The sequence below is a fragment of the Protobothrops mucrosquamatus genome, unplaced genomic scaffold, assembly GCF_001527695.2.
Source record: "Protobothrops mucrosquamatus isolate PMUCROS unplaced genomic scaffold, P.Mucros_1.0 scaffold_111, whole genome shotgun sequence".
NCBI classification, from domain to species: Eukaryota; Metazoa; Chordata; class Lepidosauria; order Squamata; family Viperidae; genus Protobothrops; species Protobothrops mucrosquamatus.
This window is the reverse complement of record NW_015386187.1, coordinates 97,357-119,856: the sequence shown is the minus strand read 5'-3', so window position 1 is coordinate 119,856 and position 22,500 is coordinate 97,357. Positions and strand designations below refer to the sequence as shown.

General features: G+C 43.8%; 1 protein-coding gene across 2 annotated transcripts in view; it reads left to right on the top strand.

The window, feature by feature from the left end:
* The first annotated feature begins 18,042 nt into the window (after positions 1-18,042).
* The window catches only part of HSD17B2 (hydroxysteroid 17-beta dehydrogenase 2), a 9,793-nt gene continuing 5,335 nt past the window's right edge, over positions 18,043-22,500 (top strand). Inside the window, exons 1-3 of one of the 2 annotated variants that reach the window (XM_015816253.1) lie at positions 18,043-18,124; positions 18,364-18,686; positions 22,090-22,302. In XM_015816253.1, the coding sequence (XP_015671739.1) occupies positions 18,401-18,686; positions 22,090-22,302 (499 nt within the window). In that variant the 5' untranslated portion in view covers positions 18,043-18,124; positions 18,364-18,400. Of the gene's footprint in view, positions 18,125-18,360; positions 18,687-22,089; positions 22,303-22,500 lie in introns of those variants that run through there. The other variant, XM_029284184.1, reaches the window with a different exon arrangement.

Here is a 22,500-nt window from a genome sequence, read left to right as displayed (position 1 = left end):
CATGAAATCTCACCTGTTCAATGTTTACACCCGCCCCTCCCCAAGTGCATGAATCAATCTCTGGTGCTGTGGAGACTCTTCTGCATGTGCATCAAACATGCTTGTTTAATGATCCAAACTCTACTGCCCTTGGCCAAGCAATTCGCATTTCACAAAAACAGATGAGTGTCTAAAGTGAATTGGACCCCGGGAACATTGATTCCAATGGGACTTCCCTAAAGGGGAAGAGTAACTGTCCAGCTTTCTCCAGTTCAAAGGTGGATCTCCTCGTTTCTCCACCAGCAGGAGGGTTTGGGGATGATGGAAGCTGTAGTCCAGCCCCTTTGGAGACACTGATTTGGGGGGAAGGTGCCTCGGAGTGTTTGGAAATGACGCCAATCCTGAGACAGCCCTAGCTGGAGCCGAGTCCCAAACATCTGGAGAACATCAGGGTAACTTCTTCCTCCAGCCCAGTCAGCAGAGCCAGCCACAACTTGCTTACCTTTCGGACACTGGGGGGCGATGGGACCTGTGGTCCAAGTCCATCTGGAAGACGCCGGGGCTCTTACCTCCCCCAGGCTGCGGGTGATAGGCGTTGTAGTCGGCAGCCTTTGATGAAACGGGAGCGCAAGGCCTCCCTCGCTTCTCTTCGCTTTCCCACGGGCTGTCCCCGCCCCATCGCCCCATCATCGGCTGAGAGGCGGGTCCCGCCCCACATTACGCACCTCCAGTCACAGCCTGGACGCCCCGCTCCCCCTTTTGCAGGGCATCCAAAGCCCGCTCCTGCCTCCAGCGCAGCGAGTCTCGGGGTTAAAACCCCTCCGCGGGCGCTGAGCCATCGGAGGACTTCGCTCCGCGCACCCGACCCTCTCTCGCTTTCCGAGTAGGTTTTAGGACCTGGGGGGGGGGGAGTTCCGACATGGCGCCTTCCAGCCCAGCGCGTAGACCGGGAGCCGTACGGCCCAAGGGTTGCAAGCGGTGCCACGTTGGCTCCGCGCTCTTTTCGGAATAGAATAGAATAGAATAGAATAGAATAGAATAGAATAGAATAGAATAGAATAGAACAGAACAGAACGGAACAGAACGGAACGCAATGGAATAGAATAGAATAGAATAATAATGTAGAGTAGAATAGAATAGAATAGAATAGAATAGAATACTAATATAGAGTAGAATAGAATAGAATAGAAAAGAATAGAGTAGAGTAGAGTAGAATACTAATATAGAGTAGAATAGAATAGAAAAGAGTAGAGTAGAATAAAATAGAGTAGAATAGAATAGCAGTTGGAAGAGAATTTGAAAGACTAGACTAGACTATAGAACGGAACAGAGAACAGAACAGAACAGAACAGAATAATATTAGAGTTGGAAGGGACCTTGGAGGTCTTCTAGTCCAACCCCAGCTCAGGCAGGAAACCATTATACCATTTCGGACAAATGGCTGTCCAGTCTCTTCTTAAAAACTTCCAGTGTTGCAGCATTCACTGCTTCTGGAGGCAGGTTGTTCCACTGGTTAATTGTTCTGTCAGGAAATTTCTCCTTAGTTCTAAGATTGCTTCTCTCTTTGGTTAGTTTCCATCCATTGCTTCTTGTCCTGCCCTCAGACACTTTGGAGAATAGCTTGACCCCCCTCTTCTTTGGGGCAGCCCCAATCTTTAGTTGCAGTCCTAAAGATTGTCTTCCTCCCATCTCAGCCGGTTTTCAAAGGGGCTGGTTGCCTTTCCCACTCTCCCTCGACTTTTCCCCATATTTTTCGTGGGCCCCTAATTCTATCACTGGGCTTACATGTTGCCCTTAGCTGGGATTGGCTGAAATGTGGTTTATTGGATAGAAGGCTTGGCTTTGGACCAGTGGAGCTGTAAAATAAGGTTATAATAATAATAATCTAGTCCAACCCCCTGCTCAGGCAGGAAACCCTATACCATTTCAGACAAATGGCTGTCCAGTCTCTTCTTAAAAGCCTCCAGTGTTGGAACATTCACCGTTTCTGGATGCAGGTTGTTCCACTGGTTAATTGTTCTCACTGTCAGGAAGTTTCTCCTTAGTTCTAGGTTGCTTCTCTCCTTGCTTAGTTTCCATCCGTTGCTTCTTGTCCTGCCTTCTGGTGCTTTGGAGAATAGCTTGACTCCCTCTTCTTTGGGGCAGCCCCTGAGATACTGGAACACTGCTATCATGTCCCCCCTCGTCCTTCTCTTCGTTAGACTAGACATTCCCAATTCCAGCAACCATTCCTGGTATGTTTTAGCCTCCAGTCCCCTGATCATCTTTGTTGCTCTTCTCCGTACTCTTTCTAGAGTCTCAACATCTTTTTTACATCGTGGTGACCAAAACTGGATGCAGGATTCCAAGTGTGGCCTTACCAAGGCATTGTAAAGTGGTATTAACACTTCACGTGATCTTGATTCTATCCCTCTGTTAATGCAGCCTAGCACTATGGTGGCCTTTTTGGCAGCTGCAGCACACGGCTGGCTCATATTTAAATGATTGTCCACTAGGACTCCGAGGTCCCTCTCACAGTTACAACTATTGAGCAAGGTACCCCCTATACTATACTGTACATTTGGTTTTTCTTGCCTAAATGTAGAACCTTGCTTTTTTCACCACTGAATTTCATTTTGTTAGATAGCACCCAGTGTTCAAGTCTGTCCAGATCCTCCTGTATCCTAAGTCTGTCTTCTGGAGTGTTGGCTATTCCTGCCAGCTTGGTGTCATCTGCAAATTTGATGAGGCTTGCAAACCCCCCGTCTGAGTTTTTTACAGGAGGACTTTAACCAGGGTTCTCCAGAGTGGTGGATAACCCCCCCCCCAAAAAAAAGATTGATGGAACAAAATAAAGAATAACAGAATAACAGACTGGGAGGGACCTCGGAGGTCATCTAGTCCATCCCCCGGCTCAAGCAGGAGACCTGACACCAATCACTTGACAAGTTTAGCACCATGTAGAAAACTATTGAATTGCAAACACATTTGACGGGGGCAAGATAAGCCACCCTGAAATGTCTACGTTGTATCTTGAGGGCTTTAAAAATTTCCTGCCCCCACTCCTTATCCTGAACCTTCTGTTGATCCATCCTATCAGGGGACACACCATCTCTGACACCCAATTCGGGAACCGTGAAAGAAAAGAACCGCTTTTATTTCCCAGTTCCTTTCCTCCCCCCGCCAAACCCCTAACTTTGCAAATTCAATAAACTTGCTTAGCAGTAGATTGAGGTTTCCCAACCTCAGCAACTTTAAGACAGGGGGACTTCCAGCTCCCAAAATTCCCCGGCCAGCTTCTTCTATGGAAGAAACCATAGAACAGTGATGGCGAACCTTTTAGAGACCGAGTGCCCAAACTGCAACCCAAAACCCACTTATGTATTGTCAGGTGCCGGGTGGGTGTGGCCGATTGGCTGGGTGTGGCCCATTGGCTGGGCGTGGCTGCGGTGGTAACGGCAGACTGGGTGGGACTAAAAAGTTCAATCAATCAATTCCAACTTTGCAAGATCTTTTTTTTTCCCGCGAGAAGTTAAAATTGACTGATTGAACCTTTTTTTTTTTTTTGGCACACGGTGGCGGAGGCCTAAAGCGAAAAGGTTTTATAAAACCCAGCTGAAGGCCTAGGACTGGGGCGATGGTGCGCGTGCCTCTGGCACCCGTGTCATAGGTTCGCCACCACTGTCATAGAAGAATTCATGGGCCAAGAAGGAAGGTGATGCTATCTATCCCCTGTGCTGACATGACAGCAGCCTTCCAGTACTTAAGGGGTTGTCCCAAAGAAGAGGGAGTCAACCTGATCTCCAAAGCACCTGAGCGAAGGACAAAAAGATGGAAGCTTATCAAAAAGACAAATTCCAGCCTAGAATTAAGGAGAGATTTCCTGACTGTGAGAACAATTGATCAGCTTACCTCCAGAGGTTGTGGGTGCTCCATTCCTGGAGCTTTTCAAGGAGACTGCACAGCCATTTGTCCAGACTGGGTATAGACTGAGTCTCCTCCCGAACAGGGGGTTGGACTAGAAGACCTCCAACGTCTCTTTCAACCCTATTCCATTCTATGTTCTGTGTGTTTTTTCCCCCTGTATCTATTTGCGATAGGTGGCGATATTGCACCGAGTCCAACCTGCTTGTTGTTGTTTTTTTCTTTTTATGAGCAAACCAGAGAACAGTTTTTACTCAACCCTGACCAATTTTAGCTGGATTTCAACTCCTAGAATTGGCTGGAGAATTCTGGGAGTTGAAGTTCACCTATCTTAAATTCGCCAAGAATGAGAAATACTCCTCTAGAATTTTGACCCACGAGGGCCAGCCACCAAGGAATGAAGCAAATCTAGCTTTTAATTTGTGTTTTTAAAGTTACTGTCCTTTTGCAATAGTTTTGTTGGCGTTTTCAGGCTCCTACAAGGAATTATTTCCTGGTCTGGCATACTCATGCTGCCCCTCAAAGGGAAATAGGCCCTGTTTTCAAAGATATAAGGTGCCCTAAGCTTTGTTTTGAAACCTCATAATTACATGTTTTCCTTGTATCCGGAGAGCTTTCTTTCTTTCCCCATCCCAGACCACCCAGTCCTAAAATTTCCTGTTGATACATCTCATCAGGAGATACAGCACCTCAGCCATTCGGTTCTGGATCATGAAAAAAAGAACAGTTTTTATTTTCCAGTTCCTTTGAGCGGTGCATATTTGCACTGGTTTCCCAGAGAAAAACAGCAGGATTCGTAGACTTTCCTTACAGGTTAAGCAGATCAGCCCAGTTTTTTGTTTGTTCTTTTCTGTATTTTCCCCCCCCAAATTTACTGTAGAATAGCCTTCAGCAACGTGATGTGGTGGTTCTGACTTCAAAAGCATCTTTTTTCAGCTCCTGCATTTCATTTTTAAAGAAAAGTTATTGGAGATAAGCAAATCTTTTCTCCTTCATCCAGTGTAGCTGTTTTCTTGGGTCTTTTTGACCATCTATTTTTCCAATCTTTCCTTATCTTATCTAAACATCACCTGTCCCTTGGCTCAGCTGCTGTTCCATAAATGAGTTTACAGTAAGAAGGGAGAAAACCTATGAAACCAGTTCAATGGATTGGTGATGCATTTCAGAATTGGTGTATTTATTTGTGCCCTTCCTTCCACATGTTGTAGGCTCCATTTCTTTGGAAGTGACTAAATATTGCCCTTCTAGGCTGTAAAAGTACTTGAGTTTCAACTTCAGGATCTGGCCTTCTAAAGAGCAGTCGGGGTTGATCTCTTCTAGGACTGACCGGTTTGAACGCCTTGCAATCCAGGGGACTCGCAGGAGTCTTCTCCAGCACCAGAGTTCAAAGGCCTCAATTCTTTGGCACTCAGCCTTTCTTATGGTCCAACTTTCACAGCCATACATTGCAACTGGGAAAACCATGGCCTTGACTATACACACTTTTGTTGGCAGGGTGATGTCTCTGCTTTTTAGTATGCTGTCTAGATTTGCCATAGCTTTCCTCCCCAGGAGCAAGCATCTTTTAATTTCTTGGCTGCAGTCCCCATCTGCGGTGATCTTGGAGCCCAGGAAAATAAAATCTGTCACTACCTCCATTTCTTCCCCATCTATTTGCCAGGAATTGAGAGGGCCGGNATGCCATGATTTTGGTTTTCTTAATGTTGAGTTTCAAGCCAACTTTTGCACTCTCCTTCTTCACCCGCATCAAGAGGCTCTTTAGTTCCTCTTCACTTTCTGCCATTAGAGTGGTATCATCTGCATATCTTAGGTTGTTGATATTTCTCCCGGCAATCTTAATTCCAACTTTTGATTCATCTAGCCCTGCCTTTCTCATTGCAATAGAAGAAGGGGACGACAGAGAATGAGATGGCTGGATGGAGTCACTGAAGCAGTAAGTGTGAGCTTAAATGGACTCCAGAAGATGGTAGAGGACAGGAAGACCTGGAGGAACGTTGTCCATGGGGTCGCGATGGGTCAGACACAACTTCGCAACTAACAACAACAACAGGCTGTAAAATGGGTCTCTTAGCAGCTCTATTTGATGCACGTGTCGGGATTTACTAAAGTGTTCAGGTTTAGATTTCCTTAAAACCCATCCAAAATTTCTCCAGGTATCTGGAGATAGCCTGTAGCCCACTGCCTCTGTTCTTGATGTTTTTTCTTTATAAATTCCAACCTCGCGAATAAAAACTACACATTGCTTGGATGACCACATATCCTATCTGCCTTGTTTTATCTCTGGAAGATTGATCAAAGCGTCTCTGGGATTCCATGGGAGAATTTAACAGCTGGTGAGTTGGGTGGAAAGTAAGTCCTTAACTTACGTCCACAATTGGAACCAGAATTCCCACCATAAGACATTGCAGTGGTTGAGTTGGGCCCGGTTTTTCAACCATTTTTCAACCGTTAGTCATTCAGCAAGTCACGGCAGTCCTTAAGCAGTCCTGGCCATTAAGTGAGTCCAGCTTCCCCCAACAGGAAATGTGCAAAGTCACCAATCAGGATCACGTGACCACAAAAGATGTCGCGATTGGTCATAAATGTGAACCGGTTGCCAATCGCCTGTCTTGCAATCACGTGACTGTCGGGGCTGGGGGTGGGCCATGGTTGCTAAGCGTGAGTTCAGGCTGTAGCTTACTTTTCCCGAGGCCGTCATAATTTTGAACCGTCATTAAATGAACTGTCGTAACCCGAGGACACTTTGCAGGAGAAAGAAGCAGATTAATGATTGACACTGTGAACCTAGCTGATATTTTGCCATTTTCAGGCAGGAATACAGTATACACTTCAGACTAAAAATTTTTTTTCAGACCTAATACAATATTGCAAAGTTTAAAAGATGAAAAAAAAAGCTAACTCCCTTTGAGTCTCTGAACTAAGCAAGCTGGGTATAATTTGAGAACCGGTGTCTGATATTTGTCTTGTATCTTAAATCTCCGTAATATTTGGATTGGTTCCACCTTGCAGATCATTGTTTATCCTGCTGCACTATGTGATAACATTTCCTTCCTTCTTCCTTTCCATAAAAAAAAAAAAATCAGAAAGCCACCTTCAGGATAGCTCTAGAGGTGAGGACTCAAAACCGTGGTGGGAATTATTCCATAGGAACATCTCGACTTACAGTCGTTCATTTAGTAATAATAATAATAAAGTTGGAAGAGACCTTGGAGGTCTTCTAGTCCAACCCCCTGCTCAGGCAGGAAGCCCTATACAATTTCAGACAAATGGCTGTCCAGTCTCTTCTTAAAAGCCTCCAGTGTTGGAGCGTACCTAACTTCTGGAGGAAAGTTGTTCCACTGGTTAATTGTTCTAACTGTCAGGAAATTCCTCCTTAGTTCTAGGTCGCTTCTCTCCTTGAATAGTTTCCATCCGTTGCTTCTTGTCCTGCCTTCAGGTGCTTTGGAGAATAGCTTGACTCCCTCTTCTTTGGGGCAGCCCCTGAGATATTGGAACATTGCTATCATGTCCCCCATCATCCTTCTCTTCATTAAACTAGACATACCCAATTCCAGCAACCTTATTTGTTCCTTATATGTTTTAGCCTCCAGTCCCCTAATCATCTTTGTCGCTCTTCTCTTTTTAGAGTCCCAACATCTTTTTTACATCGTGGTGACCAAAATTGGATGCCGTATTCCAAGTGTGGCCTTACCAAGGCATTGTAAAGTGGTATTAACACTTCATGTGATGTTGATCTTGATTTAGTGACTGCTCAAAGTTACAACGGCACAGTAAAAAGTGACGTACGACAGTGGTGGGATTCAAATATGTGAACAATATGTGTGGATGCTACTTCCGGAAGTCCATTCTGGGCCTGGGCAACAAAAAAATAGCTACCGGTTCTGCCAAAGTGGTGCGAACTGGCTGAATCTCATCACTGCCCTAAATGTAGAAAGTTAGCATGCCAGGAAGTCGGTGCCTTCAGCACGGACTCCCAACATGCTACGCTTCTAAACTTAGAGAGGAGAAAAATGGAGAGTTTAGACTTGTGTGGATGCCACTTCTGGAAGTCCATTCTGGGCCTGGGCAACAAAAAATTAGCTACTGGTTTTGCCGAAGTGGTGCGAACCGGCTGAATCCCACCCCTGCTTATGACCGTTGTTTTTTTATACTTCCAACGATTGCAGCATCCCCATGTTCTTATGGTCAAGACTCAGACGCTTAGCAACGGACTCATATTTATGACGGTCGCGGTGTTCCGGGGTCCCGTGATCTCCTTTTGTGACCTTCTGACAAACAAAGTCACGGGGGAAACCGGATTCACTTTAACAACCATGTTACTAACTTAACTGCAGTGATTCGCTTAACAGCTGCAGCAAGAAAATTGTAAAATGGGGCAAGATTCACTTAATCACTGTCTCCTTCAGCGACAGAAATGTTGGGCTCAGTTGGGGCCCTAAGTCGACTACCTGTAATTGATTATCAATCCAACGTTCATTCATCTGAGCGCTTAGCCCGAGGTGGGTGAGATATGGAATTGTAGTCTGAAGATTTGGTAGGCTTCTTCCTGGGATGTTTTGCAGCCTTTAGCTCTTCTGATGATGGATTAGAACATTCTAGCAGGAATCCTTTGGCTGTCTGAAGGCAAAGGAGGCATTATCTTTGATAGTTTGCAAATAAATTAATTCCCCCCCCATCTCTCTCTTGTGGCCGGGTCCAGGTTTTTCTGCACCATCAAATCCATATGGAACTAATTTGTTGAGATGGACACATTTCTTTGATCTCTGTGCATTATGGGATGCTTAACCCTTTGTGGGTCACCACCTAAAAAATATCTTGTTAAAGTTGCTTGAAGAGGGTTGTCTAGCCCAGCCATGTGCCCAGGGGGGATGCAGGGGGAAGCAGTGCTGTCTTTGATCTGGAAGCCTCCCCAACTGGAAAAAAAAAAAAAAGAATGAGGTCTTGACAGAAGCTAATCTGATTTCATTTCTTTCACATTTAGCTGGGAGCCGGTTCAGTAAATCCGCTTTGTAGTGCGGTTTCCTATGTACGGTATTTAATTTTCCTCCTTTTGTGGCATTAAAACTACGGGGCGGCGACCATTGATTTTAGATCTGAGACGCTTTACGATTTTGCCGCTCTTGTTAAGAAGAGGACTTGAAGGAAAGTAGGCCTTGAACTGTCCATCAGATCTGTATCTTCTATGTCTTGCAGGCTTATTTTTCATTAGTTCATCTCGCCCTTTTTGAAAGCCATCAGATAAAACTGAGTCAGGGTGAATTCCAGACGTTAATAATATGCAGGGCAAGTGGAGGAGTTAAGTTTTCCGTCATTATGAACTTCCTGCTAACCAACTCTACAGGATACTCTACCAAGCTTGCCAAATGCTTCCCATACAGTAGAGAACTGAAAGCTGAGCTCCTGAGTGAGCCGGTATGAAATGAAACCATGAAAGCAATTGAAAGACTGTCTTTCCACCTTGACAAAACATTCCTGCCAGTATAACATCATGTCTTTCCCACCGGCTGGGAGAACATGAGTTCTGCTATTGACATTTCTTTGATTACAACAATCCCTCTGCAACAAATTCTCAACCTTGCCAAGGTAAATATCCAGATTGGGGAGGACAAATAATCACACCCACGGCTTGAAGATCGGGTGGGTGGACAGGTTTTTAATCATAGCTAAGAGGGTGAGGTACGTATTTATTTCGGGCGGAAGCTTTTTAAAGCCTAGGGTGTCACTTTTCTGCTGTTCAAAAGAATCTAGTGAAAATCAAACAAATGTAATATGCTGTTAAGAAGGAATGAATGGAATTAAATTGCTAGTCCAATTGTCTAGCTTGCTGGAGGTAAAATAAAAACACCCCTGTGTTTCCACCATATGCAGGGTAAAAAATAAAATTTCCCAGGGTTTTTTCTAAGAAAGGAGAGCCATTTTGGTCTAGTGCAGTGGTTCTCAACCTGTGGGTTGGGACCCCATTTGGGGTCGATCGACCATTTCACGGGGGTCGCCAAGCAAGGCTGTCCGCTATTTTTTTTGTCCGCCATTTTTTTTGTCCGCCATTTTTTTCCCTTTTCCAGCGGGTGCCTTACCTCCCTTGGGCTGGGCCAGCTGGTGGTTGGCCTGCTCCGTCTCTGCCGCTTGCCAGCTACGCCTCGGCCGGCACAGGGGGCGGAACCACGCATGCGCGGCGCTCCTGGGCAGGGAAAGTCCTCGACTTACGACCGATTGGGCAGTCCTCGACTTATGTCCGGTTTAGTCCTCGACTTACGACCGGTTTAGTCCTCGACTTATGACCGGTTTAGTCCTCGACTTACGACCGGTTGGGGTCGCGGCATTAAAAAGGTTGAGAACCACTGGTCTAGTGGATAAGGCACCAGGCTAGAAACTGGGAGACCGTGCGTTATAGTTCTGCCTTAGGCATGAAAGCTGGTTGGATAACTTTGCGCCAATCACCAGGAGATGGAGAGTTCTAGTTCAGCCTTAGCCATGAAAGCAGACTGGGTGAATTTTGGCCAGTCACGGTCTCTCAGTCCAACTGACCTCACAGTGTCATTGTTAGGGAGAAAAATAGGAGGAGGAAGGAATATTAGATATGTTTGCCACGTTGAGTTATTGGTAAATGTAATAAAGGTGGGACAAATATAAATATAACAAATCAACACTGATGCTACACATCAGTACCATGGATAGAGTCATATACACCTATGTCAATCGGGCAAAATCGAGTTGATCAACTGATTGGATTTGGAAAAAAAATGGAATCAATTTATGATTTCAGTTCTGGACCGATCTGTAAGAAGCCATGTCTGCACAGTGTGTAGAAGTACCTGAAATCAACAAATCAATTCCATTAATGCAGTTTTATTAACTGGGTGGGCTTTTTTTTTTAGGCCTATCTGATCTGGCCTTGCAAATATTTGCATGACTAGCTATTTGGCAGCAAAAAGGTAGATGGTCTAAACCCTTGTGCTAGCTAGTGGTCATTCCAGATCTTGCAGTCCTAATCTGATAGCCCTAGTTATTTTACTCCTGTTTATTTATCCCCAAGGGAAGTAATGTTGCAACCCCTGCTTTCAAAATATTTTTGAGCAAAGTGCTCACACTAGTTTTGTGTGAGGCAATGACGAGGAAGGACTTGTGAAAAAATGCTGGAGAACATCTAGTCCAATCTTGTTACTGGCGCAACTGGAAAGAGACAAGTGGACTAGCAAGTTAACCCACCTTCTAGAGATGTCACCTTCCTTTTTTTCCTCTGTTAGAAAGATTTAAGTCTTGAGATAGTGAAAAAAACATCTGTGATTAGCATCTTGAGTGAAATGCTGGTCAAAATACCAGTTTGGTCAATTTTCTCAACGTTTGTTATTGCCTTCTCCTTGGAAAAGTACAAAATCCAGAGAACGTGATAAAGACGTGAAAAGAATAGTTCAGATGTTGAAAAGGACAGATGTGGGTATAAAGTATGGATACTGTCAGGTGCTTTAATTTCCAGTTAAGCTGATTTATTGCAGTTAAGCTAATTTATTGCTCATGCCTATGCACAAGAATCTAGTCAACTAACAGCCACCACTAAATTGGCACTACATAAGAGTTAAAGCTATTCAGGAGCGGTTGGACTTGTGGCAATGTAATGATTCCAGGCTGATTCCTCTTTTGACTCCACCCCCAATCTCTGCCTCTCCTTCTCCTACAGATACATTGGAAGCAAGGGTGGTTTACAAGGACAAAATAGTATGAAAAGATATAATGAGTGATATCTGTGTAAAGGGATTTTAGCTGCCTTTTATTTCTTTGGCTTTCTTACTCTTGAAATCTTGTCTAACCTTGCCTAACAGGAGAACTCTGAAAGGGGATGGTGTGATAGATAAGTGTAGGATGTCTCCAGATTTCAGCATCTCTGTCAACTTCTTCGCAGCTTCACCCAACTCTTCTGATTCCAGATTTGGAGATGTGACTATAGCAGCAGACAATAACTGAGAGATATACACAGATTTAACATGGTCAAGCCAAAGCTTAGACAATTAAAGACCTGCAGACAAAAAGATCTGCAAATAGAATAACTGTGTAAAAGAAAAAAAAGATACTATCCAACAGTAATAGGTGCCTTGGGTGGCTTCCCAAAACACTTGAGCACTATGGATGTTGACAAAATTACCCTTCGATCAATTGCAAACTTGACTTGGCAGCTTTACTTGGAACAGTTTACATCCTGTGATGATACATCTAACATCATCAAACATTCACATCTGCCTATCCCAAGTTCTTTGGGAAGGACTCAGAAAGAGGGATAAAAATGCCAAATTCAGTCTAAACATCTGGTCAACTGTGGGATCAATCTTAATAGTAATATATCAACAGTAATAATCTCCTCCCTTCATCTCTGTTTCAGGCAGATTGTGACATTAGATTTCTTGTTAAATGAATAAACTGGCTCCTGTCATCTAACTAAGCACAATCTATTAATCTGAAGTGTGAAAAACCTTCCCTTAAATATAAAAGCGTTTGTTTCCCACAGCCTCACTAAAATGCTTTAAAAAAAAAAAAAAAAAAAAAAGTCTGCTGCAAGTGTGTGTGTGTGTGTGTATGGCTACAATGTTCTAATCCCCCAAGATCTTGGAGGAAAAGACATTTTTTTCTGACAGTTTCTGAAAAAAAAAGTTAATTTCTATGGCAAAGTAGTAGTCAAGAATTAAAACCCAGAACTATGTTAATCTTCCTGTATTTTTAATGTGATGTTCACTAGTTAAGGAAGGGAACAACCTGTAATTTAGAGTCTTTGTTTGGTCATCTACACAACTAATGGGAAAATACCTCAAGGATTTAGGCTGCCAAGAGAAGCCAGATAAGAGATAGGAGATTTACTGCCTTGGAAGAATGCCTGCTTGCTTTCCAAGCCTGATAGCTTTGTATTTCCAGATAAAACAATTATCACAAAGATCTCATCCCAACAGAAAGAAAATGTGTAGTGTTCTTCATGGACATGTCAACACCTGAGAAGGTCCAGCCTCACATATGGCCTCCCTTGAAATCATCAGAAGTGGTTGCCAAATATTTCCTGAGGTAGAATTGTGGTTCATTAAGCATAGCCTTCAATGAAATCATTATTTTTGCTCATCCCTCTCTACTTCTTAGCCCTCACCAATCCTGGTGCGTATCCCTTGGCAGATCTTGGTGTCCTGGTGGACTACCATTTATGTATGAGCCAGCATTGTGCTGCAGTTGCCAAAAAAAGTCCTGGGCAGCCTCAACAGAGGGATAGCATCAAGGTCACAAGAAATGACAGTACTGCTTTATACTGCCCTGGTGAGGCCACACATGGAATACTGCATCCAGTTCTGGTCACCATCATACAGAAAAGATGCTGAGACACTAGAAAGAGTGCAGAGAAGAGCAACAAGGATAATAAAGAGTATGATGAATGGTTGAGAGAACCATGTATGTCTAGAGAAGGATTAGGGGACATGACAACTATTTTAGATACTTGAGGGGCTGTCACAGAGAAGAGGAGATTGTCTTATTCTCCAAAGTACCAGAGGGCAGGACAAGAAACAATGGTTGGAAACTGACCAAAGAGAGAAGCAACCTGGAGTTAAGGAGACATTTTCTGACAATGAGAACAAGTAACCAATGGAACAGCTGGCTTCCTGGAGTTGTGGGTTGTCCATCACTGGAGGTTTTCAAAAATAGACTAGACAACCATTGGACTGGGATGGTATAAGGCAGTGGTGGTGAACCTATGGCACGAGTGCCAGAGGCGGCACTCAGAGCCCTCTCTGTGGGCACGCGCATCGTCGCCCCAGTCCTAGCCTTCAGCTGAGTTTTATAAAACCTTTTCGTTTTAGGTCTCCTCCACCGTGTACAAAAAAAAAAGTTCAATCAATCAGTCAATTTCAACTCGTGGGGAAAAAAAGATCTTGCAAAGTTGGAATTGATTGATTGAACTTTTTAGTCCCACCCAGTTTGCCATTACCACCACAGCCACGCCCACCCAATGGGCCACACCCACCCAATGGGCCACACCCACCCGGCACCCAATGATGCATAAGTGGGTTTTGGGTTACAGTTTGGGCACTCGGTCTCTAAAAGGTTCGCCATCACTGGTATAAGGCTCCTGGCTTGAGCAGGGGGTTAGACTAGAAGACCTCCAGGATCCCTTCCAGTCCTATGTACTAGCTTTCAAGATAAGCAATTTTGTTAGGGGACATGACGACTATCTTAGATACTTGAGTGGCTGTCACAGAAAAGAGGAGATTGTCTTATTCTCCAAAGTACCAGAGGGCAGGACAAGAAACAATGGTTGGAAACTGACCAAAGAGAGAGGCAACCTGGAATTAAGGAGAAACTTCCTAACAGTGAGGACAGTGGAACAGCTTGCCTCCAGAAGTTGTGGGTGCTTCCTCACTGGAGGTTTTTAAGAAGAGACTGGACAGTCACTTGTCTGATATGGTGTAGGTTCTCCTGCTTGAGTGGGGAGCTGGACTAGAAGACATCCAAGATCCCTTCCAGATTCTATTCTATTCTATTCTATTCTATTCTATTCTATTCTATTCTATTCTATTCTATTCTATTCTATTCTGTTCTGTTCTGTTCTGTTCTGTTCTGTTCTGTTCTGTTCTGTTCTATTCTATTCTATACTAGAAGGGATGACTGGTGGTACCTACCTGCCATCTTCCAGTTTAAATAAATTTCAACTTGACAATTAGACATTCCTTGTTGAAATTTCAGTTCATGCAGACATTCTCAAGTCTGTTTCCCTTCCTCAGCTTTAAAAAGAAACACCCTCTTGTCCCATGTTTCATAAAGGCAGGTTGAAAGTATTGATTTTAAGGGCTGATTTTAATTATGTTAGATGTGGTCTTGAATTGTTTTTAACACCTCTGTTTTTCATTTTTGCCTTATGTTTTATTGTAAACTCCAAGGGATCTGGTGGTAGAGTTAGCTAAGTAAGTAAGTAAGTAAGTAAGTAAGTAAGTAAGTAAGTAAGTAAGTAAGTAAATAAAGAGAGAGCCTGTGATTGATTTTCATTTACTGGCAGGTTTTTCGCATTTTATAGCAATATGGTGGTAAGCAGGCACAATAGAGCACAATCCATCATCTTGCAGAGAGTAGCTCAACTTTCTCAATGTGGTTTTTTTTTTACCCATAAGGCAAAAACGTTGCTCAGTTTCTTTTTCACAAGGACTTTCCAATATCCCAGAAATTCTTCAGATGCTCTGTGGGAAAACATTATTATTGAAATAAAGTAAATGTGGGAGCAAGCAGAAATATTTACCTCGCACCAGATTCAAAATTACACTTTAAAGTTTTCCGAAGAACATTTAAGGGGGAAAAGGAAAGCCTGCTTTGTTCCCGTTGTACCTGTCATTTAAATCTAGTATTAATAATGGGATGTCGTTTTTGATATCTCAAGGCAAGCCATGTCTTTGAAACTTAGGAGGGGGGGGAAGGTTCATGGGTCTCTGGCTTTAATATTTGTCTATGGCAGGGGCCTTCAAACTTGGCCCTTTTATGACTTGTGGACTTCAACTCCCAGAATTCCTCAGCCAGCGTGCCTGGCTGAGGAATTCTGGGAGTTGAAGTCCACAAGTCATAAAAGGGCCAAGTTTGAAGGTCCCCGGTCTACGGAGACATCTGACATGTTTGAAGCTCCTTCCCATGCAGGGTTCAAGAAGGGTTAACCATTTCTGATGGGGTCTCTGCTCTATTTGAAGAAAAACCCCATAACCTTTTTCACCTTGGTGGAGGAACATGGACATAAACGTCCTTCACTTGGACACCTTCAGGGTGACCTCAGAGCTGCTGCTTCTCCTTCTGGTAAGAGGGCCTCAGTCCTCTGCGTATGACTCCTTGTCTTGAATAACTTCAAGATAATTCAAGCTGCTGGTTGTTGTAGCATCAAAGCAGAGACCTGCAATGGAGCACTATTATGTTCATGAAAACAGTCATTCCTCTTTAGCATGGAGTCAAGCAGCTCCCGGAGAGACAAAGATGTTTGTCATTGCTCTGGAATCGGTTCTTTTCCTGCAAATTCACCTCTTGTCATTTTTACTGACTGATGATGCAGAAAGCCTTGAACAAAGGTAAGAAATCCAGCCATAAAATGGTGGGAATCGGTCATTTATCTCCTCTGGATGACACCCTTGGGGGGGAGAAAAAGGCAGGCAAGCCTTATTTATATCCCCTGAATCCTTTATTTCATCCCCGTCTTTTAACTTTCTAAAGTCAATCGGTCAGTTTTTTGGCATAATGAAGGCCACCCTTCCAAGCTCTGGTATCGCTTTAATTCTACATCAGCTCTTCCTGTCCCAACGTCTTCGTAGTGCCTTGGGCAACTCTCTTTTCTCCATCCAGAAGTGCTCCTTTTTTTAAAAAAAAAAATATCTTCTCTATTCGTAGTTATCAGAAGCAGCAGAGTAAAGAGAAGGATCCATCTCCACTGTTCAAACATTAGTCAAAACTGCAGACTTGCCCACTGAGGTTCAGCATCAATAAGGCCTTTCCTGAGCTTCTGTTTAACAAAACATTGATTGTTCTGCCAGTGAGCTCAATTTGTTCTCTCTCTAGAGTTTGACTTATTACAAGCAGTACCTCCTAGCAAATGTCCATCTAGGACCTAGGTCAACCTCCTTCAAATGGTGATCAACAGCTGCTTCTGGGAAAAGCAGGGGTGACTATGGACAGTCACCCCCAGTTTCTTCCCAGGAACGGGCCCTCTGGACCAGAAGTTCCAGTGTAGGTCTAATACTGTTTTTTAAAAAATATAAAATACTGGAAGAAAGAGATGGCTGGAATTTGAGCGGGGGAAACATAGGCTTGCAGAAAAAGGGGAAAAGCAAAGAGAGAGCCAGATCAGGTTTGGAGATAAGGACGACTGGACAGGAGGTCACCAGGAAGCAATCCATCTAAAACAGACTTGGAGTGCCAGCTCCCAAAGATAAGAACTTTCACGCAACCGATCATCTAATATCCAAAGGAAGGCCGAGGTGATATAAAAAGGAATGCCGGTAAGGGATTAAAAAGGGAAGCTTTGAGAGATTTTGAGAGACTTCACCGTTCCTGCAAGTTCTGACTGGATTCCGGCATCTCCTCTTTCTCAGCCCAATTTGCAGTGGGGGAAAAAACCGTGAGTAAAGCTACGGGTCTGGAGGGGGGTACTTGTATGAGTAACTCTTAAGCAAACCGACTCCAATAAAGCTGTCGTGGGTTAGCAGAGGCTCTCTGTGGGCTGAGTGTTCCTTTCTAACTAAGATCTTGAACGCTGGCATCTCCATTTAAACTATCCCTAAGAAGTCCTCTCTGCCCTGGTTATCTCTTGTGAAGCCTCAACTGCGGCTTATCTAGTCTCTGGATTGGGGAAAACGCAAGATGGGGGCAGCTGTGGAGAGCAGTCATGTGTGCCTCAACCAGGGGTGGGTGAGTATTGAAATAAAAGAAAATAAATAAAGTATAAATGGAAAAACTGACAGCAGTAAGCCCACAGTACCCTTAGCCTTCCTCGTGAAGCCTCCCCTTTTCCCACTTTCCCCTTAACCTCCCTTTTTCCGACTGTCCAGGGGAGAGACTACGATTGCATTTCCAGGTAATGCATAAATGCATTGCTGAGTAAGGATTTCTTTTTCTTTTTTTCTTTTGCCTTTGTAAACATCTCCCCCTTTCCTAAAAAAAAACAAAAAAAACCCCCTTCAACCATCACTTTTAACAAAACTCCGCACCTTCTCTGTAGCCTAGGCAACTTTACAAAGCCTCTTGCCCTCTGGGTCAAAGTGGAAGGTTTTCAGCATTGCCCTTCCAAAGGCTTGTACTCTGGAGTGTGTGGCTCGTGTGTGCTAATTAAGTTCCTGGGTTCCAGCTAGCAACGAGCTGATGAAAGAGAAGCGTGTGTCCTCATTAAATTGGGCACAGTTGGAAGACTGCACATCAAAAGAGAACAGGTCAACTCTGGAGTGTGGTGGCGCGTGCACCTACACACACCACACACACACACATACACACAGAGTTTCACACACTCTCTTTTCCCTGAAGTGCCTCTACAGCAAACCTGTCAATTATGTCACCCTTGCTAACTTCCCTTAGGATAAAACTTGCTGCTTCTTGCTCGGTCTTGGCTCTGTCAAATATTACCCAAAGCTTGTTTGTTGACTCTCTCTCTCTCTGTGTGTGTGTGTGTGTGTCTCTTTGCGTGTGCGTGTGTATATCCCTCTGAAGGTGGAGCCCTCTTGCAATAAAAAGAGGGGGGGGGCAAATAACAACTTAAAATAAGGTGAGAGCAAATATCTGAAGTTCCCCCACCACCTCTCTGGTGTGACAAGGCGGGCAGTTCAGATAAAACCACACCAGTTCAAGGCTGCCGTCTCACTGCCTGTCAAGTCCTTCGGATGCTCCTCTCCTCCTTGGGAGACATCAGACACCTTTTCCCGGGCTGTGAATTGTCCTAAGAAGTTTTCTTTTTTGAAAATCTATTTTATACTTTTTCTTTCCTTTTTTTTCTCTTCTTTTTAGTGCCTGTCTGAGCGGTCCTGCCTCTCTTCTGCCTGTCATGTTTTTGCACCAGGCTGAACTGGACAATTCTCTACTCTTCTACATGGGAGCCACGGTGCTCTACGGGGGGACAATATTTTATCGCGCTAAGAAGAACCGAGTGGAAAAAGCCCCCCCTTTCCGCTGGGGTCTCCTGTTGCTTTTGACCCTGGAAGTCCTGTGCTTCACCACCTTGGGAAGTTCTCTGGGCTTGACTTTATTCTCCCTGGCGTGTCTCGTGTTTTGTTTTTATACTCCTGCGCAAGCTATGTTGCCCGTGAATCGCAAAGCCGTGTTCATCACAGGTAAGGGAGAGGCATCCGTTGAATTCTCAGGGTGGCTTAGCCGTCCGAACTCCCAAGAGGAATTTGAACTTGTCTTCTCTAAAATAACTTTTCGGAGGGATTTTGGATTGTCCTTAGCTAACATCTTTTCTTGGATTAAGCTGGATCTATACCTGCTTTGCCTGATTCGGAAATAAGAATATTTCCCCTTCAGATTGAAATCTGAGGATGCTTTGGACTCTTTATGCATGTGTTAAGGTTGGGGTGGGCGTTTGGGTAAGGATGCTTTCGGATGTAGGAGTTGTAAACTGTGGGGGGTGGGGGTCCTCGGTGCTCTCTAAGCTTGGCTGTTTTCTTGCAGACATTTCATTATCCAAGCAGGTAACATCACCAGTGTTAAAAGAGAGTGGAGTTTGCAGAGTGGAGAGAGGAGGAGAAGGAGGAGGATTGTGAGGTCCTTGGTGCTCGCTGTGCTTGGTTGTTTTCTTGCAGACGTTTCATTACCCAGCTAGGAAACATCATCAGTGCTTGATCACTAGCACTGATGATGTTCCCTAGTTTGGGTAACGAAACATCTGCAAGGAAACCATCAAGCTCAGAGAGCACCAAGGACCCCACAGTCCTCCTCCTCTGCAAATCCCCTCTCTTCTAGGACTGATGATGTTCCCTAGGTGGGTAATGAAACATCTGCAAGAAAACATCCCAAGCTTAGCGAGCACCAGGGACTCCTCATTTCAACCCTGAGCTACAAATAGTCTTCTTTATGGGTTGTAAACTGTGAAATAATTTAGGATCTCAGTCTGTTACCTGGCTTCTTCTCCTTTTTTTCCCCCGTGCAACAAGGGAGCAGGCAGCAGCATATTACGAAGCTTCTTTTTAGAAAAGTTAACTAGCGCAGCTCTTTGCCTCTGACATGTGGCTTTAAACTGGTGACAGATCGAGTCCAAGAATGTGGGTGTGGATAGCACCTTGACACAAATTTCTTATTTGCTGGTACAGCACTTTGCCAAGAAGAGTGTGTCACAATAAATACAGGCGGACTGGAGCAAGGGGGAAAAAAATCCTCAATGGGCTCTGAAAATAATAGTAAATCTGTCTGTCTGTCTGTCTTCCCCTCTCCCTCTCCCTCCCCATATCTCTCTTTCTGTTTTTTTCTCTCTCTCTCCTCTCAATCTGTCTGTCCCTTTTCTCCCTCCCCCTTCTCTCTCTCTCTCTCTCTTTCTTTCTCTGGTTTTTCTCTTCTCTCAATGTTTCTCTCTCTCAATCTCTCTCACTCTCTCTCTTTCTTTCTCTCCTCTCTCTCTCTCTCTCTCTCTCTGTCTCAATATCTCTTTCTGGTTTTTCTCTTCTCTCAATGTTTCTCTCTCTCAATCTCTCTTTCTCAGCCTTCCTCTCTTTCTTTCTCTCTTCTGTTTCTCTCTCTCTGTGTCTCTTCTCTCTCTTACACACACACAAAATGAGAACGAGAGGTAGAGAAACAGAAAAACTAAGACCATATCAGGCTTGATCATCCCTGCTTTGGTACTTTTGTGCTCAACTTTTTCTCCTTTCGTGCTGAAAGATTAGATGTACTTCTCTCATTCTCATTCATTCATTCATTCATTCATTCATTCATTCATTCTCTCTCTCTTTCCTTCCCTCCCTCCCTCTTTCTCTAAGATATTGTCCATTAGCCACTGGAAATGGAAACACATGGCTGTTTGGGCGATGAGTGTTGGAGAAGGGCTGGATTGACACTAGCAAAAGGTCCCGTTCTGCCCCCATCGAAGGAATCTCAGTCATTTCATGTGTTGCTTATAATTTTGGCAGAAGAGTATAACAAGGACTCCTGGTCACATCCCTTGCAAGCAAACACCAGTCACAGCCAAAAGTTCTTCTCTGCTCCCCAACCTTTGATTTATTTTTGATGCTCACATTTCTTCTGCCGTTGCCGGTTCGTCCTCTGTTTAAAATCATGAGCCGGGAAACATGCCTATGCTTTGTGACTTCTGGACTGGCCCTTTATTTAGGTTGTGGAACTTGGGTGAAAGACACAATAGCCGGATGGCTCATTGCCAAACAAAGGGAAGCAGGTTGTTCAAAACACACTTTGGCAGCTGCTCTGGTCAAAACGATCCCTTGCTTTCGCTTTTGGCTGATTGATGCAGGTTGGGTTAAGTTCTGTGGAGACAGATTTGGCTGCTTGGTGGGAAGAGATGTCAATCCCAGTCTAACCTTGGGCCCCATTGTCCAGATGTGTGATGGACTCTTCTCCCTAGAGGCTTTCAGATGGCGATTGGGTTCTCATCCTTGGGGGATGCTCTTTGTGGGGTCCTTGGTGTTCTCTGAGCTTGGTTGGTTTGTTGCAGACATTTCATTACCAAACTAGGTAACATCATCAGTGCCTAGTTTGGTAATGAAACGTCTGCAGCCAAATAACCCAGCTCAGAGAGTGCCCTGAAGATGTTACCTAGTTTGGTGATGAAATGTCCTTGCAACAAAACAATAAGCTCAGAGAGTACCGAGGACCCCAAATTCAACCCTGAGCTACAAGGACACCAAATTATGTCGGTATCACCTGAGAAAAAAAACCAGGTAGAATTAGATGGCGTTCGGGACTTATTCCAACTCTACAGATGTAGTGGTAAAGGCATTGGGCTGGTACCAAAGAGGTCAAAGTTCAAACCTTCATTCACCCAGTGGCATCAAAGGTTACTTAGGAGGATTAAAAGATATGTGTCACTTCTGAGGTCTGCAAGAAAAAAGTATAATTATAATAAACGGATGCTTCATAAACAAATGCAGGAAAGAGGCAGTTGCAGAAAGCTTTTAGCTCACATGGAAGTTTATTTTGGAAGAGGTGCAGTTTGTATTTCCTGAGGGAAGAGGATGAAAAGGGACTTGGAGCTCGTTCTATTTATTCCTAATTTCATGTTAAGATTATGAACTTCTCACATCTCTGATTCCAAATGGGTTTCTCTGAGAAGTTTGTGATGCTTGTGAAAAAGGTAATTGAAGAAAACAAAGAGCAAAATGCAAGCTTGTAAATACAAGAAGGAAGGTTTTTGCATTAAAACACGAAGATGGCTCTGTGTGTAGAACAAGACAGGAAAGGTTAGAAATAATTGGAAATTTCTATTCAGAGTTATACAAAGATCAAGATCAGTGAAAAGTAACAGCACCCACGAAAGAGGAAATGCAAGATATCCTAGTGGAGGAAGTACCAAGTGCCATAAAATCAATGAAAAATGGCAAAGCTTCAGGAAATGACTGTTACATACACACACACACACACATATGTATATATATATGTTTGTGTGTATGTATATATATGTACACATACATACACATATACATATATATATATATATATATATATATACTGTACACATATACATACATACATGTAAACATATATTTATATTTTTAATGGCTTCTTTTATAGGAACTGACAGTGGAATCGGCCATGAGCTTGCAAAATACCTTGACAGTTTAGGATTTACTGTCTTTGTCAGCGTCTTAGATGCAGCAGGCCCTGGTGCCAAAAAGCTGAAGGAAACCTGCTCAGAAAGACTTTCCATCCTGCAATTGGATATCACCAGTTCTGCACAAATAAAGGAGGCTTATCTTGAAATAAAGCAGAAGTTGCAACATGAAGGTATGACTTGTTTGCACATCTCCACCCCTCTGTGATTATCCTTCTTGCCAAAGTGACATTTTGCAAAGGTCCAGAAATGAGGCATGTTGATATTGGCCTGAGAATCTAATCATCGTTCAAACTCAGAGGCTGACATCAACATTTACCTCCTTTGAGTAGCCGATGGAGTGAATGGAATTAAGATAAAAGATCTACCTT